The following is an 18,654-nucleotide window of genomic DNA, read 5'->3' on the forward strand; positions in this document are numbered from 1 at the left end:
AATTTAATCTGAATCTCGTATTCCTTCCTGCTTTGGTATACAGGTAACTCATGAGAACTTGGCTGTCCTTTTTCTCAATAATAGCATTCATTGTGTTTTCTTGTGCTCACTCCTCATCCCACACCTCTCGCATTGTTCCAGTAAAGGACTCAATCATAGCTGCAATTTCTTGATTGTCCGATTGATTGGTTATCTGACTTAATCATCTTGCTGAATAATTTTATTCCCAGCCCAAACCCTTTTCCCATTCCAGCGTTTACATCTAACATGGAATCCATTTGATCCTCAAGCCCCGCAAAACCCCACTTTCTCCTCCCGTGACTAGTTCCCATTAGCCACAGAAGATTCTATCTTGGATCCTCCATTTCGGTAACTTAATACCCCATCTACTTGCATCTTTTAATTTTTCTTGAAGGCGTGTTCTATAATTTCCTTGCCGTGGCGTCAAAATATTGGAACACTTTGGTGAGCGTATGATTAATGATTTACGCCTCCGTCCCATCACCTGTCTTCATCATTAATTACACCTTCTTTTGTTTTATCTTCCAGTTTCACCTTTGCCTCAATTAGACGTTGTTTCTCACCTGGGTCAGGGAACCATGAGAGAAAATAGCGCGCGTGGACGGCGAAATTTTCTGTCCATCTTGCATTTACGCTCTTAATTGGTCTGTCTCTCCGTCACATTTTCCACGGCGTGCATTTCTTCGGAGAGCCAGTTGAATCACAATGTATTTTCATTAAACTAGCGAGTTATGCCTTCATTTTGCAAGCATCATTTCACTAATTTTCACCAACAACACCATAATATGATTGGTGCTAGATCTAATTCCCATTTCGATTATACACATCATTGATTTCATAACTGATTTGCGTCACTAATTCACCTCTCAGTTTCATTCTATTATTAGTATTATATTTTATTTTCCCTTGATTTTAATAGAGCTATATTATTTTATTCCCATCTCTATTACCGAACTGTACGAATATATGTGTTTTTATTCATATGTATATGTATATGTATATATATATATATATATATATATATATATATATATATATATATATATATATATATATATATATATAAGTATACTCATATAAATACTCAAATATATGCACATGAATACACGCATGCATACATATCCTCCCAAACAAAACCAATGCAATGTGCATCTCTCTCTCGCACACAGAAAAAATGAATACCCGCATTTTAGGAAAAAAATTAATATCTTTACCCTGATGTGTGAATTTCACACGCCGTCGGGCTTAGTACTGGGTGAACTCTACCATCACCTATCAAACCGACCTACGGGTTGATTACTGTGTTTGTTTTTTTTATATAAGAGGGTGGTTTTATAACCACCAATGGTCCATAAAAAAGACAAGTGAACATTAAAAAATTAATATTATTCATTTATTATTAAATTATAATTTTATTACTAAAATTTATGTACACTTATTGTTACTTTTTAAAACAATCACCTTGACGATTGAGGAATTTTTCGTACCTGCGGACAAGCTTTAAAATACCCTCTTCGTTAAATGTTGCCGCCAATGAATATAAATGAGTCTTGACGTCTTGAAGCTCCTCGTTGGTCTTGGAAGCACTACCCTTGAAGACACTTCTTCAGTTCAGGGAAAAGACGGAAGTCACTCGGCGCTTGGTTGGGACTGTATGAAGGGTGAGCCAAAATGTCCCATTGAAATTGCCCTTGGTTTTTCATATATGCACCTCAATCAATCTTTTCCCCATTTTTATTTCTCTACACATACTTTTCATAATAATTAGGTACTTCAACAGTAAATCCCATCGTACAAATCTGGTGTAGGGTTGTTAGCCCGAAGATTTCTGGTTTGAGCCCATTTAACGGTAGAGTGGAATTATTTTAGCGAAAAAGATGGAAAGAGAAGAGTTACAGGGATTTCGTGATAAGAATAAGTACCATCAATAGGAAAGTTTGAGGATAGTTTGGTAATATATGCCATATGGTGATTTTTAACAGCGCTTGAACTGAATTACGATCCTATGAGCAAATTTCGCCGGCAAGTTCTGAACTCTTCCAATTCCGCCAAAGGACTGAGGAAGGAGAACATGGAATCTGAAACCTGAAATGGAGGAGGATTTTCCGGTACTTCTTCCTACGAGAGAGCGTCATTTGATTTCGATGTACCTAAAATGAAAGCTGGTAAGCACCTCGCTATTCAGCGATGACTATTTTGCAAAATGTTCATTTGTGGCAAATTTCTGTATTTTCAATTCAAGTAAAATTGATGAAATTTATATTTGCAGATACAAAGCTTTCTGTTAACTATTGGCAACTAAAAGATCAAGGCATTTTATTTTTCTATGGTTTTACTGTTGTGTGAAGAATTTCAACGCCTTTCACTTCTTTGAACAGTAGATTTAATTAGTTTTCTTCCTTTTACAATTATTTCCCCTCTGTTTCTTGTGCTTCGAAGGTGTGAAATGATGGATGATAAATGTGTGGACTTTGTGGGTGTTGAATGGAACGGGGAACGAGAGATGGCGTCGATTTGCGAGAGAAGCAGTGAGGTAGGGAGATAAAGGAAAGTGACGGCGCGAGAGACGTCTATGCTTATTATTACGACGCTCGAGGTGAGATAGGTGAATGGAAGGGGGCGCTTAATATACGGATGAGTAATGTGCCTTCATTAATGCGCTGACAGATTGAGACTAGGAAATTTACTTGTCTGATGCGCCATTTTGACGGTTTGCGTCGTGAAATCTACTAATGGTCGCGCAAGATAACTCTAATTGCTGTTAATTGAGAGGCGTTCGCACGTTTGAGAGACAAGGCGGGAGATTTGAAAGAATCCGATTGATATTTTTTTCTGATTCAAGGCTATCTGAATATTGTCACATCTCCATTTTCTGGTATACTACGTATTCATATAAAATGTTGTTACCCCTTTCGAATAAATTTCGAATGGTATTACAACACGACACTATTATTTCAACTCTCAATGAATTGAAAAATGTCCTGCATTAATTACTTCACGAATTCTTTTCAGATTACTTATGGTCTCTGCATTATTAAAATACAGATTGATAGAGCATCGATCCCAACTAAATCTGATAATGATATGATTGTAATTCCAATGAAAAAATAAAGATTAATCACAGAAAATCATTTGAACTAATCATAAAGTAATGTTAGAGTATACAGGTAGTATTTGAAAGAACATTTAATGTCTAAAACAAGTAAAAAGTAGAAATCAGAAGACTAAGAAAATGCCTGGAATTAATTCGTTTTATTTCTGTTTATGCTCGAGCAAAGGGTAGGAAATGGAAGTGTTCATAATTGAAGGGCATATTCTTCGCCACATTGTTTAACCAGATAAATGGAAAAATATGATCGTCATGGGTAGCACAGCATAGTAGCGTTGGGCATCACATCACTGAGCCAAGAAGAAGCCTTCTATCATTTGTGTGCACTAAAGCAAATAGTAAAGTTCTGAAGTGTCTTTTGCCCGAGATTAATCAATTTTGTTTCCTTTAGATCGGCCTTTTCCGTTTTCATGTAGGATGAAAATTATTTCACGAAGTAATGGCGAATTTTTCATATTTGTGTTTTACAAAATTCAATGATCTTTTTGACTTCGCTTGCATTCAGGTTTATGCTAAAATTTGCGTATCCCGTGGTCTTGGTATTCATCTTCAGATTCAAGCAAAAATGGACGATTAGCCTCTCATAAACCATTTCCTTAAGGAATCCACGTATGAAATACTTTTCAGCTCATCATATGTGCGTTAATATTTCATGTAAATGAGAAAACATATCTTGATTTCATATAGTTATACAGATAGATAATTGTCTAACTATCAATGCAACTTAAACCTAGCATTAGCCAATTCAGTTACAAACTGTAATTAAAGAGAGTTTGTTTGCGAGTGAGTATAAGCCCAAAGGAATTTAAATTTACCCGTAAAGGGTATTATTTACATCTACTTCTTTTAAATTTAACGACCAGCAGACGCCGTAAAATATTTTACATCGTCTACGTTTATCGTTTAATTTCAACTGTTTTAATTGTCTACTGTTTAACTGTTCTGCCGAGAGGTTGCGAAAGAAAACGTATTCATAACTGGGGTATAATATTCCAAGAGCTTCATTTCTACCAGGAGCGCTATTTGTAATTGAGATTTTCGTTCTATGATATAAAAGGAAACAGATAGGAGGGATTGATTTTTATGAAAGACGCCGGGCTCCATTCCCAGGACAACTTCAAATGGTAAATTTTTCATTACACCTCGACTTTAATCTATTACTATTCTATTTACTTATTCTATTCTATTTACCGACAGTTTTTTAATGTAACGTAAATGGATTTCGAGACTTTGCACGATCTCTCTTGAGGTCTTAAACTAGTGAATTAGATAATTTTTATGAATATATTATGTTTCAAATGGGCATTAGTGGAGATGAAGAGCGGGTTTAAATTTGTCTGAGCGATTTGACTATCACATTGACTATTTCACTGACTGTTTGACTGTACATATTATACTTAGCCTTATCAAGCGGTATTTAAAATACAGGGTCGCACCCAAAAGTGGTAGGATTGATTTTTTTACAAGAATTTTATTGACGATATACTTACATCGACTTAATAATCTTCTAAGTATGCTCCTTGAGCTGCTACACACTTGGTATAGCGTTGCTCCCATTCCCCGTTCGCCCACTGGAAATTTTCTTTGGGGATGCCATTGATGACCCTCGTCGAAGCCTCTTGAACGGCCTTTATCGTTTCAAACGTCATCCCTTGAGCTGTCTTTTCATCAGGGGGAAGAAGAAGAAGTCCGGTGGTGCCAGATCGGGAGAATAGGGCGGGTGCGGCAACGTGGCAACGCCGTATTTGGCCGTTGCCTGTTGGTCGGCACTCAGAATTTTCGGCACCATCTTGGCGCACACCTTGCGCATGGCCAAATCCTGTGAAATAATGCGTTGGACGTTGGATGCAGACAGACCCAACTGGTCTGCAATTTCTTCACTGGTTAAGCGTCGGTCTGTGTTCAGCAGTGTCCTCACTCCGTGTGCCGTGTCCTCAAAGTAGTGTCCACATTCGTGTCGGCTCTTGCCGTCGACGGCCGTCCGGAGCGATGGTCGTCTTCAACGAGCTCCCTACCCTCTTTAAACAACTTGTGCCACTCAAATACTGTGGAACGGCTTAAGGCAGTGTTCCCATAAGCCTACTTGATCATATAGAGGGTCTCAGTTGCCGTCTTCCCGAAATTCGCACAAAACTTCACGGAATAACGTTGCTCTAAATTCAGATTCATTTTGTTTTTCGACGCGGACAAAAAACTTGCTTCACTAAAAACAGTGTCCTCACTGAACGACAGCCCGCAGGCGACTGAGGTTGGTGTCGTTCTGTTGCTAAGAGCCCCCTCCACCTTACCCTGCCAGGCAGACCCCCCTCCACCGCTCCGTTCGCGCCAGAGAAAATCAGTCCTACCACTTTTGGGTGCGACCCTGTAGAAGGCTTAATTGTTTGCTCTAATATAATATTTCAAGTATATGATATTGAACAAAAATTGGGTACAACCTACCAAATATTCGGTTCTCCATGAAGACCATTATAATTACATTTAATGTGAAAGTAATGACTAACAATCACTTCTGTTTCAATGTTTTAGTTACACTTGTACGTCTTAGCCTAAGTAAACCTTGGGTTTTCAATGCAAACTATTATTTTTTAACTTTAATATTTTTCAAGTACTTATTTATAAAAAAAATGTATATGTACTTGAAATATATATACCTATACTTAGTAGTATTTGGTAACCATACATATACTCGTATATATGAAGTACTACTAAGTAAAAGTATGTGTGTATATTTCTATAAATAAGATTTAATAAAAAATAGTATATATAAATACATAAATATATAGATATAGATTTATGTATACATATATATGTATTACCCGATGGTAACAGTACCAAGAAGAAATGAGTAAGGCCGTCTGTCGCCAGCTGTTCCTCTTCCGAAGGATTCAGATTTATCTTTACAACATTTAACAAAATATAGGCCAGCATCCTCGCATTTTCTACCGCACGTCAATGTGGGTGTTTGTACTGTTATGACGCGGAACTCTATGGGGAACCAAGGAATCTGGGTCTTGTTACTTTGCCATTCAGGAGCGATTGCACGGAGAATCTCGCAACGTACGACGAGAGAAGTAGGATTGATAGTGAGTGCCATCGGCACGGTAGAATGGCTTCAGTCCCTGCAAAGAGCTGTCATCGCCAGTCGAAGAGGAAGTAGGCTAGAGAAGGTGTCATATAATGGCGCCCGATCAAGTGATCCTGGTACGAAAATAAAAATAACTTTTCTTTCTTTTTTAACACCATTTCCAATAGCGTCCAATGCTATCGGAGTTAGTGTTTTCACGAACCCAAACTCATAATAGATAAAATATTGTTTTCATAATAAACTGGATGTGAAACTTCACCGGAAATGCACTTTTTCTAGTCCCATAATAATGTTTGGACGATTTTTTGGACTTCTTTCTATGTGTTTGCGTATAAATACGTGAATGTTTGTGTTTACCACATAGTTGGAGGGGTTGCGTGAAAACTTTTATATTTTTTGTTTCATATTTAGCATTTTAATTAAGAATGGGAGAACTCATATTATTTAATCTAAATTTTATCGATTATCGAGTTGGTGTCCACCATAATAAGTTTATCATTGATACTCCTGGTTCAAACGTCAAACACGTCAAAGTAATGTTTAATATATTATATGCAATTATTTTACACCGCTTTTGTGTGGCACATGATTCCCTACAAGAATGGCATCGCATAATTGAAGTGTTATTAATTATTTTCAAAATGTATTCCAATCGGAAGATTTTTGGGAGTGGGTTCTACAAACATTTTCTTCTACTTATGAATTGTGAATTTGAATTGTTCCTTTGTATGGAAAAAGCTATTGGTGACAGCCAAAGTATGGCAGCAAATTAGGAAGCATATCAATATCCTCTGATTCTAGTATTTCCAACCATCGGTGAAGATTCATACTTTTTGGCCAGATCAGATTATGAAATTCCACATCAAGCAGCCGGGCACATTACGAGTGATTGGGCGTTATCTGGTTCTTCAACTCTGGAAAATAAAACAGATGAACTCCCAGTTCTTAAAAACTCCGCAGAAAATACACAAATTGTCATCCAATCATTATTAACCTTGAGAATGTTGATCTGAGAAAACAACGCCACTCAAATGATGAACCGTGCTCAATGCAAGGGTGTAATTCATTTATATCGGGTAAATCTCACGATTGTACTTGTAACCTAAAGAGATATAATAGAAAAAAATCTCTTAAAACGAATTGGCGGAACAGAAAATGTCTTTAAAGGAAATACCAGATCTCCTTTAATAATAATTCGTTAACCCAATGTTTTGCTTCCACCTTTTATTTATTTATTTTTATTTATTCAGTATTAGTCCGAAAACAGCACATTTTGGCCTTTACATCGATCTATTAACAATGATAACAATGGTCACATTTACAAACACTCAAGCCTTAGATGGAGGGAAAATCACCCAGGCGGGAATCGAACTCGCGACCCCGCCGCCACCGGGGTCTTCGACCTCGACACAATTCGCGACCACTGCACAAACCAGGAGAGAACATTATCATATTGAAATACAAGTGTTTTTATATCTCGCCTTTACAGCTTTCTTGCCTACTATTTAAAAGGAAAGTGCTCTAACTTCCTCAGCCACGATACTTTGAGGTGGTCTTCGGGGTGCTGTGCACATGCACAGGTAATTTATAGTGGTTTTTACGAGTAGAAAGAGCCGAAGACTAATCCATGGCCTAAAAGATTTCAAACTTTTCTCTTCTAATGCACGGTTCAATCTGAGGCTGGAGATCTGGTCCCTCCTCATTCGCTTTGCCAACCCGCGTCCTATATTTCTCTTGAGCGCAAAGCTCCACCAAAACCAGAAAATTCAGGGAGGGCACCGTTGGAAATTTTCAATTTCAATCGTTAAACAGTTTCCATTTAGTTCTAGTCCAAATCTCTGGCTCTTCCATTTGGCAGTATTGAGAAAAAAATTAAAATATTAGGCCTAAATACTTGACATCGTAGAAATCAAGTATTCCTGGAATTTTGAATAACTCGAGATCTAAGTATTTCGTATTTTTATGATGATCCCGTTAGACTATTAAATATTGGTTTTGAATGCCCATAAGTGAGCATTTTTAATGCCAAGAGCCGAAAAATGTAATATACAATTATGCTGGTACTTCAGCTTCAGTAGATAAGTTGGATTTTGATAAGATTCGATAAACAAATTGACCTTTATTTACCGTCCATCGTTGAGGTTTATTCTTCGCATTGACTGTTCATACGGAGTGTGTTGTTTAAACTCTTGTTTCCGAATACAGGTGCCAAAATATTTTAAGGCGGTTAACTTTATTTACTTTTTTGTGAACGTTAATTCAACATTTTAAGCAGAAGAACATCAAGGATGTTATTCGCCAACGCTTGAGAAAAGCGCAAATTATACATTATTCTGTTCATTATTGGCTCTTTTAGAAAATTTGAATTTGAAATTGCAACTTCAAATCAATTTCATTATTTTTTTAGTCTCACATAGGAGAAAGTAATGGGAGAATCCTATATTTCTTGACCGTGTCTGGTTGCTTGAATTATAAAATAATTGGAAAGGAAAATCTCAGCCAAAAATTTTGAATTTATACGAGAAATATGAATGTCCAACCAGGTGTTCAAATTTTAAGTATTTCGCAGATAAATCATTCGGTCATTATTTAAAGATCAAGTTGAATATACTGTAGCTGGAGCTTATTTTCATCAAGGTATTATTCTCTTGCTAATTGAAAGAAACACCAACCATTGCGTATTTTCAGTAATAGTACGTCTGTGTTGAATTCGGGATAAATATTTAAGTGTAGCATGCTTTTGATGGCGAAATAAATTATTAATTACCTTCTCCATTTATCAAAGCAATATCTCTTTTGAATATGTCTTTCTCTTTTTTTGTTCTCCATAGTGGCTAACTCAGATTACATATATTTTTTCATGATTAATTTCACGAAATATTCTGTGCTGAAAGATTTTCAATGTTTATACAAATAATTATTATAAATTTCGGGCGTACAAATATTAAATGTTGTACTTGGCGCAAACGCATGCAAATACGCATTTTCAATATTAGCGAAAGGTGCAAATAAACTGGATGCGCAAGAAGCTTGAATGTTTTGGATGGAGTATATTTTTGGTGCATAAACTCTTAGCTCTGTTTTCCCCTTTACCTAACGGTAGAGTTTACCTTGACACGTTGGCTTTATTTTCCATTTCGGACTATTTCTTGCTAGTGAAGCCTCGTTTCTGAATTAAAAGGGATAACATTTAATTCTACGTTGGAACGTTGACTCAATATATATTGCTTCTTGTATTATTTTTTTGGCGCCACAAGTGCAGATTTTTTATGAGAATATAATTTTCTCCTTGAGGATCACTGTGCTCGTGTTTCTTTGTTTTCCCAACTTTGAAAAAAAAATGCTAATTGATAAAAAAGCATTCTGGCGAGCATAAGGATTAGCGAGATGAATTAAAACCCCCCAGCGTAGAATTAATCCGATTACATCTATTTTTTAGCACTTTGGTGAAAGTCTTTACTGGACATTACCGTACTGTCTAATAAATTGACTATATGTCAGCTATTTTACTTTAGTACCCAAATCTCTTTTAAGATACGGGTTTGGGCAACATAAATTCCATTTTTACACATAAATTGAATTGAAATTGTACATTTTGTTCACCTGATGGATGTGGTTTACAATAGGAATTTTCAATTATGGTTTAAGATATGATAAATCATTGTTTTTATATTCTTTTAATTTTTTACAATCAACTTAAAAAAATTGGTTTCCAAGTATGACCTCATTGAATCCGCAAGAAATAACTTAAAATCTCTTCTGAGCTTAAGGCAATTTATTCTAGCGTGTTTTTTTGGCTCATCCTATTTCATTCGCACATGAGATTACGAGATTTGTAATTTTTACATGAACACATGTTTTAATAAACCTATTATTTAGGTAATTCGAGGATTTTCTATGTTATTTTTTCAATTTTCCTTGTGAATATTCCACGATTGCCTGACGTTTTGCCCAGTTTATCTGAATCTCATTCAATGTACGTAGTTTTTATTCTTTTGTCTGTCATTTTTTCTACTTATCCCATTATTATTTTACCTTTCCGTTTAATTTTCACCACCTGTCGCGATCATCATTTAAAGATGGCTCTTAGGAATGCGGAAGACAAATGTTTTGTCAAGTTTTCCTCTAATGAGTTGCCTATCTTTAATATTTTGCTCCCCTGCTCTTCCCCGTCCTCAGCTGATCCGGGTTACCTCCTCCGACTGGATTTCCGGGATGAGTTCCACCTGGAGCCGAGCGACGACTGCCGCTTCGACCACCTGGAGGTGAGAGACGGCGCCCACGGCTTCTCCACGCTGCTCGGTCTCTTCTGCGGCCACAACTTCCCTCCCATGCTCACCTCCTCGGGCCGCTACCTCTGGCTGCGATTCCACTCCGATGAGAGCGCCGAGTACGGGGGATTCCGGGCGGTGTACACGTCCATTCCGAAGCCCACCTCCGGTGAGTCCACTGCCTACCCAGCGTCGTTCTTACGCCTTCCATTCCGGCTCTGCAAACGATCATGGAAGACTGGTTGGGGGAGGATGTCCTTTAATTAAGGCAGGCTCTTGGGGAAAGCAGAGGTTTGCCAATTCGTTAGGTGCACCCATGGAAAAAGTAAAGTTTAGTTTAAGGGAGAATATTATAAACATAATAATATTTATGAATGTTCTGTGGCAGAACCCTCTAAGAACAGCATTATACACAATATAAATAACATGCTTCGTCGTAGCGGAAATATTTATTACAAAATGTGCTCAAAGTTAACAATTAAATCTTAATTTCCTAATTTTTCTTATGAAGTACACGTGAGACATGCAATATCATGCGGTAGTTATAACAAAATAAAATAGCAAAATAAATATGCAATATATATTATGTGTTCTTGTGAAATAATTGCAATAATTCGGAATACTTAGTTTAATATCGAACGGAGATACTCGGAATATACAGATTTAATTCAGTTTATAGTTTATGCACGTCTTAGGTTGCTGGGGAGGGTGATTCAACGATTAGTTGCCGTAAGAGTAAACGATTTCTGGTTCGTTGCCCTTATCTGGGAGGGATATTTGATATTGCCAAGGAAACTACTTGTTTTAGGGTAGTAGTCCTGTGAACGAAAGGTTTACAGTTGAAATTATTTATTGCTTCAGAAGAAAGTATTATAAATAATACTTGATCATCAAAGAAGACTCAGAGTAAATTCTCAATAACTGAACGATCGTGTCTAAATTATTTTTAGCATTTATCAGCCTAATAAAATCATCAATGCGTAAGATGCATTTTACATCCTTGAATGAAATGTTTTTAAAGTGTTAGCTGCATTATAATACTCAGAGTGAACCTTTTCAGCAAAATAGGTAAGCGACATATTTCAGTAAAAACTAATCGCAGTGAAATACGCTTCAGCCAAATATAGTATGTGTGTAAATGCATTTTTTTATTCTAATTTTAAGAAAAAGGTACCTGTTCGATATTAGTGATAGAATAGATAATTAGAAATAAGGGGTGTGGGTTTGATGTCCTACGGCTCCAGGAGAGGGGATGACGGAATAAAAAAACTGAATATGTCTATTACGTATTATGTAAGAACCGATCCCTCGAACCATCCCGTCCTGAGATACAGGGTTCGTCCGGAAAATAAGTGTACTGACGCCTGGGTTGGGCGCGCCGCTCCAGGCGCGCCCAGCACCGCTCTGACGGGCTGCGATTGGAGGGGGGTATGTTGGCAAGCGACGCTGAAAAAGGCAGTCGGCTCTGAGCTGTGGTGTAGTGAGGAGCTCTGTTAACGCGAACCTCCACGCTCGACCCACGTCACGGAACGCGATGCCGAAGTTTTTGGAGCAGCGTTATTCCATCAAATTTGCGGTAAAGCTTGGGAAATCGTCTACCGAAACTGTCGGTATGATTAACCAGGCTTACGGGGAGTCAGCCATGTCCAGAAACATGATCTTTCGGTGGCACAAGATGTTCGTGGAGGGCAGAGAAGAGGTCGACGACGAGTCTTCGAGAGGTTCCCGATGATGCCTTCGCGGGAGCGTTCCAGGAATGGGAACGCCGCTGGAACAAGTGTATCGACTCACAAGGGTCCTATTTTGTGGAATATTAGCTTAAGATATGTAAAAGTGTAATAAATTTTTTTTCCTGAGCTCAGTACACTTATTTTCCGGACGAACCCTGTAGAAGGCCCTCTCATGGAAACCGCATACTGGTGGGAATTGTCTTTTCAAAATTAATTCCAATTGAAAACGAAAATGGGTGATATTTCAAGTTTCACTGGCAATTTTGACTTTCATTCACAAGACCGAGCACACGTAAGCAAGCTCTTTTTATCAATGAAATATGGAGATTACTCCAAGAAACTGCGAATTCCACGATATCCCAAAATCCATATTTGGTTAAAAAATTAATAAAACTACCCTCCCGGTCACTAATGATTTTTGTATGCTTTCTCAATCTCTTTTTGACATCAATTATCGCTAATTTTGCGTTCCTTCAGCAGGAGATTTTTCAGGTCAATCAACTGAAAGAGTTTCATGAATTCTTCTGCATCTTTTCTCGTTATTATTCAAAATTCCTTTGTTTTTCGATGGCTTTCGAGCTGCTTGTGACTATTTTCTAGCTGCCGCGGTATGAAGATGGAAAGGTCCTACTTCTGTCGCACCCTATAATTTTATGTCGCAAAACGAAAGGACCTTTGAGGTAAAACCAAGACCTTTCCGAAAGAAGTAGTGGTATAGGATATGGGCTCAATTTTGCCCGGAGTGACCCACAATTACAGTCAAAATCAATGTATTACATTTTTTTGCGTAATAGTTGGCCTTAAAGATGTTAACGGATTCCACATGCCGTAATTTTACTCTTTTTCTTTGGTTCAATAAACCAAACTATCTAAGGTTTCGGTGGTACCTTAATTTTAATTAGTTGGCAAAAAAATCTTGAAAATATGTCTACATATTGCAAACGGATCAGCGATCACGTTAACTTGATAAAAAATAAATTGAATCCGCAAATTTCTCTGTATTTACATATTTACGATTCTTTAATTGAAACCTTTTGTGGGTACCACGGATAAATCCCTGGAGCTAACGTTTGACGAAAGAATTCTTGTTACTACTTTTACTACCTGCTGACCCCAGTCGCTAATCAGTTAACATAGAGCGAGGTCATTTGAAAGAAGTTTCGACTTGTAATGTCCAATAAAAGCTGTTACCTTCACAGAAGGAAACATTGACAGAAATACCTTGATTTGCTCAACAACCCTTTTTTCCTTCGCACGAACTTAGCTTAACCTCACATTAAATTTCAATTTTTTTACAGAACTACAAAAATGGAATAAATAACTTACATTTCGGAAATATACAACTTTCACTAGATGTAGCCTAAAGCCATGACGGTCTTTCCTAATAAAAGGCGTTATCACTTTATTTACCCAGCTTTATATGCCATTGTATATGAGTCAGTGAATCAAGTCATTAATAACAAATCATTAACAATGACCAATCATTTTCCAGGAATTAACTATGGCTTGGCCAGAATTTAAAACGTCAGGAATTATTCTTTCAATCAGTTTTTTTTATATTTTTTGTCGCACATTTTCCCTACTCATAAATTAATAATTTATATTCTACTGTTTAGGCTTGGTTTAGGATGGTCAAAAACTAACACGTCTGATAAAACTCTTTGCATCGCCTAACCAGACAAACTGAAAGCCCACATTAAAACTATACTGTGCTTCAATTTCGTATGTATTCTACCTTCCTTAATTCCATCCGGCATGCCTATCATATTCCTCCCCCACTTTGCCGTCTCCCTGACTTTCTCCCCTCTCACCAGTCTTCAAAATTTTATCGCTGATTGGATTGCTTCGAGTCCACCTTTTCCGTATCCTTTTGAATTTCTTAGATTGTTTTATTACGCTTTTTTATATTAAAGATGTCATTCTTTCTATTGGTCCATCCTTCCTTAACCTTAACTGATCATCCCCTAGGTAATCATTTTCACTCCTATCCAGCCTTTTATTCGTGATCCAAAGTACCGATTTAGTTGCGTCTAAAATCAACCTTACCGTTTAATAGTCCTCAAATATGGCTAGATACCTTTCTCATTTATGGGATTAGAATTAACATTGATCTGACGAAACTTCCGACCAATTTCTTCTTTCATAAACGCTATGAACTAGCCCATGGAAATTCTTCCTTCCAAGTTTTCTCATACCCTGAATTAGTTCCTCGGGATTATAATCCACCCGTGCGCCTTATTTGATTTCAATGCCCTTTAAGCTCTTTCTATCTCACCATCAAGTATGCTGGAAAAAAGACTTAACTTATCGTCAGCTATGTCCTATTCTCCTCCTATATCTAACTTTGCTGGCCTAATGTCTTCACCAAAGAGCTTTTCTCTGTATTCTTTCCATCTCTGTTGAGTATCTCCTGGCTCCATTAATAGTTTTTCAGACGTATCACTAATATAGTGCTCAGATTTCACACCTTACTTCCTGTTGATGAATACAGCTTCCTGTAGGGGATACTCATTACGCCCTTCCCTCCTGCACTCTCCATTTCCTTGCACTGCGTCTTCAACCAGACTTCTTTCTCCCCATTAGTTTACCGCTTCAAATTATTATTTTCTGTTTCGTTTCTTCCAAATCACTTTATTCACCCATTTCCTTCTCTCATCTATGTTCCTAACCATCTAGTCTGTATTTCATTTCTTTTTTGACATTTTCTCTTTAACTATTCCTATACGGCTTTTGACATTTTGACATTGAGATTTTGATGTGTAATCGTCAATTACTCAAGTTTCACGTTTGATATTCGTCTCCTGGTTATTATCATCGTCATTTTAATTGACCTCATGGTTTAACTTTAGAGTGGTAACCGTCATTGTCGTTCCTCTCGTCATACATGGTATAAATGTAAAGCAAAATGGATGGTGTAAAATTAAGATCAATCAAAACTCGGGGATGATTGTTAACGTAATTCATTTCTCAACGAAATAAAATGAATGAAAGAATGGAAAACGATTTTTCAAAACGAGTATGACATAGGATGGAAATGTATGGGGACAATATGTCAGTTTTTTTCTCTTTGAGGGACGGAAATATGTAAAAAAAACCTTAAAGCTCTGTTGTTTATGTATGGGTAACAGTTGCTTATCTTTTATAATTTTGATAAACATAAAAACGCTCTATCAACCAATCGACTCGAGTTCTAGGTTTTCAACCCGAATCTAAAACGCCTCGAGACACGCCACTTTATTGCCGTTTTCTCTTGATTCCAGTGCCTAATGTGCCCGTGGAAATGTGCTACTTCGAGGTGAGCGGAGACGAGGGCTTCATCAACAAGTCAGACATCAGTCCAGAGAGGATCCGCACCACGGTGGATCATGGCATAGACCTCGACTGCATGTGGGTCATCAGGGTCAAGGCCGGATGGAGGGTAAGGACGAGATCCGCGGGCGACACGGGAATGGAGCAACAGACACTCCCATTGACTCACCGAGGCCATTGGCGAACTCTTGAACTTGGGGGCACTTTGAAAGTTCCTCCCCCAACACGATTTCCCCTTCGTATCCCAGATTCTTTCTCCCTTGATGCCCCCGCCATATCTCCCAAGGACGCATGTATCTTGTGGTGAATAGATGCATGTTCCCAAGACATTAAGGTCAAGTGTAAACTCCAGCCAGATGTTTTTCCGCATTTCAGAAAAACGATAAGTTTTATGTAAATTCCTGCTAGCTATATATCCTTTTCCACGCATTTGCTGCCAAATACGGCACGTTCAGTTATTGAGCTACAGCCATTTCTCAATTGATTATATTTCAAGTCAACAATGCAGGGCAAATAATTTCTTACAACTATCGAAGCTCAAATGTCAACATAAATATGAAAAATCAGCCAACATGTCATAGTATAATATATATACGCATAATATAATTATTTAATATTGCAATAAATAAAATAAGTACATAATAATAAGATTATTTTGAACTAAAAAAGTGCGTACGTATTTTAGCCAAGTTTGTTTAATATGTGTGCATAATTTGTTATTGAAAAATTCTCTTTGAAGAGATCAAATTTGGGTTTGCGCAAGATAAGAATGGTAAAATTCAAACATTATTATTGTAATTAAATGTGTTCATTAATTCATAATCTAAAGAAATTTTAAAAATTAAAAATGAATTTTGAAAAAGCTCCATGTTTAACGTAATAATCATATACTCTACTTCTAACAATATGTCGTAGTTATATACAGAGCTCTCGTCAATTGTCCCATTGAAAACAAAATATTACCGTTTTAACAGTGTAGAAGCTCAATTCGTTTAGTACTTTTTTGGCATTATGAAAACTTCCAAAATTATGAATCAATTCATACACTGTAAATCATTAGAGAAGACTCGCGATAACCAATACAGGACAAAATTTAAGAGTGCGATTTTACTGCCCAAATCCAGAATCAAGCATAATTGGCTCAACTTGTATCGGCAAATTAAGATATCTATCGGAAATGGGGCAAATAAAATTGGATTGTTTCAATTTATAAATCATGACTGGGTGAAATGAGGCATTTTGATACCTTTTCCGCCCGTTTTACCATAACCTTTCATTAATAACCGTTTAATAAAGATTGGTATTTAAAGTAGAAAACACTGGTATTTTCCTAAGGGCATATAATTCATAATGTGGTATTGTCACTGCTACCGGAGGAATCTGTTTTTTTATGTATTTTTACGTTTGTCTCTGTTGAAAATTAAAAAAATATGGCAACTGAACACTGTCGTATGAATACAACTACAAAAATCTTACGCCTATCATTTTCTAATTCTCAACTGGGCAAAATAACTTTTATCTCTTTTTCACTATCCCGCCCTGGTAACTATTGAATGAAACCAAGGTTTTTTCTTAATTCTGTCGAAATCACCCAAGTGTAATCCATATATATTTTTATTTTTTCGTTTACCAAGAAAGGTTAGACGTGGAATCGTATATTAAATTTTCCGAAATAAATATTGCAATCACATCTGTTTAATTGCTTGCCATGTTACTTATTTTATGCAAACTTAAATTGCTGTTCATCAGCTAATTTTAATTCGAAATTTTTATCCTTATAAAAAATTGAGGTATTTAGACAGCGAAATAATACCTGTAGTATTATTTCGCTGCTTCGCCGGGTGGTTGCTTGCTGTATCGTCACCAAGTACTCCAGTTTCGCTTGATTACTGAAATTTAACGTCGCTACGTGAACCAGAACGATTTGACCGCAAATCGAATTCCTTCGACGGATGTTGCATCGGCCCGGTTGTGTTGCCCGCTGATATTTGTATGAGCGGCGACCGAGAGTTTGCTGAATTTCAGGAATTCAATCGATTGTCTGTGGCATCGGGTGTAGTTTTATTCATCCTCGCGGTCTGCTAACATTTTTTTCCCTTTTCCCTCTCCGCCAGATCATGCTCGCCTTCCAAAAGTTCAAGCTGGAGAATCCCAACGACTGCGACTCCAACTACGTGGACATCTTCGCCGAGAGGACTGACCTGCCGCACCGCATCAAGAACTTCTGCGGCTCAATCGCGGACTCGGTCGTGTCGCGGACCAACGTCCTACACGTGCACTTCTTCACGGAGGCCAAAGCCGTCAACTCAACCTTCGAGGCACTCTACACTGCCTACCGGGATAAACTCCCGCGTCAAAGTGAGTGGAAAGCGATGCGGTTGCAAGAAATATTCTCATTTGATCATTGGCTGAATGTTTTCGCCACTATTAGTGTTTCTGCTTTGTAATTCTTTCTAGGTATCCTTCTGAATGCTGTAATTATTCTCAATAGACTAAAGTTTTCGCTCTTCCTGTTGAGGACGGCGCCAGGAGCTGACCAAAGAGTTGATTTTATTTGTCGCCCTTCTGGCTGTTTTGCTGAGAGAGCAGTTGACCATTGTTGGCCATATTTAAAATTATTTTGAACATAAAGCGCTGCGTCATTACTCATTGATGGCTGTTGGATTTTCTGTTCTGATCTCAGACAATAGTTATCAATCTCTATTAAAATCAAATGTTCACTTGGCTATAGCGATAGCCTCTCTATCAACAAGTTTTAATCTCTATGTGGACAGCTGTCTCAGAGAGATTCACAGAAGTATTGGGGCGATAAATTAAATGAAATCTTCAATAGGCTACTGACAACGTTCTCAGTGAGAAAAGCGAAACTTTAAAAGCGAAGCCTTCAAAGAAATGGTCAGTACACAGAAAGGTATCCGGAAAATATTATATAGAGGAAAATGTTATTATTTTCCTTTTAGTTTAATTTTGTTTTTTCAATTATTTCAACAAAGATACGTTTCAGATGATATTCATGTTAATCATTATTATTATTGTAATAATTTTAAACTGATGTATTGAATTTGGGCTCTTCATGGTCCCATAACATTGCTTCATATTGAAGTGGTCTTCTAATTATTTTTTCTGTAG

General features: G+C 37.2%; 1 protein-coding gene across 1 annotated transcript in view; it reads left to right on the forward strand.

Annotated features, from left to right (window-relative positions):
- The window catches only part of LOC139694129 (neuropilin and tolloid-like protein 2), a gene marked incomplete at its 5' end in the record, with an annotated part of 437,533 nt that overhangs the window by 358,829 nt on the left and 60,050 nt on the right, over positions 1 to 18,654 (forward strand). The window contains 3 exons of the mRNA XM_071592560.1: positions 10,395 to 10,655; positions 15,477 to 15,634; positions 17,640 to 17,883. Of these exons, the coding sequence (XP_071448661.1) occupies positions 10,395 to 10,655; positions 15,477 to 15,634; positions 17,640 to 17,883 (663 nt within the window). The remainder of the gene's footprint in view (positions 1 to 10,394; positions 10,656 to 15,476; positions 15,635 to 17,639; positions 17,884 to 18,654) is intronic.

This window comes from Hetaerina americana, unplaced genomic scaffold (assembly GCF_022747635.1).
Source record: "Hetaerina americana unplaced genomic scaffold, ioHetAmer1.1.p SCAF_5, whole genome shotgun sequence".
NCBI classification, from domain to species: domain Eukaryota; kingdom Metazoa; phylum Arthropoda; class Insecta; order Odonata; family Calopterygidae; genus Hetaerina; species Hetaerina americana.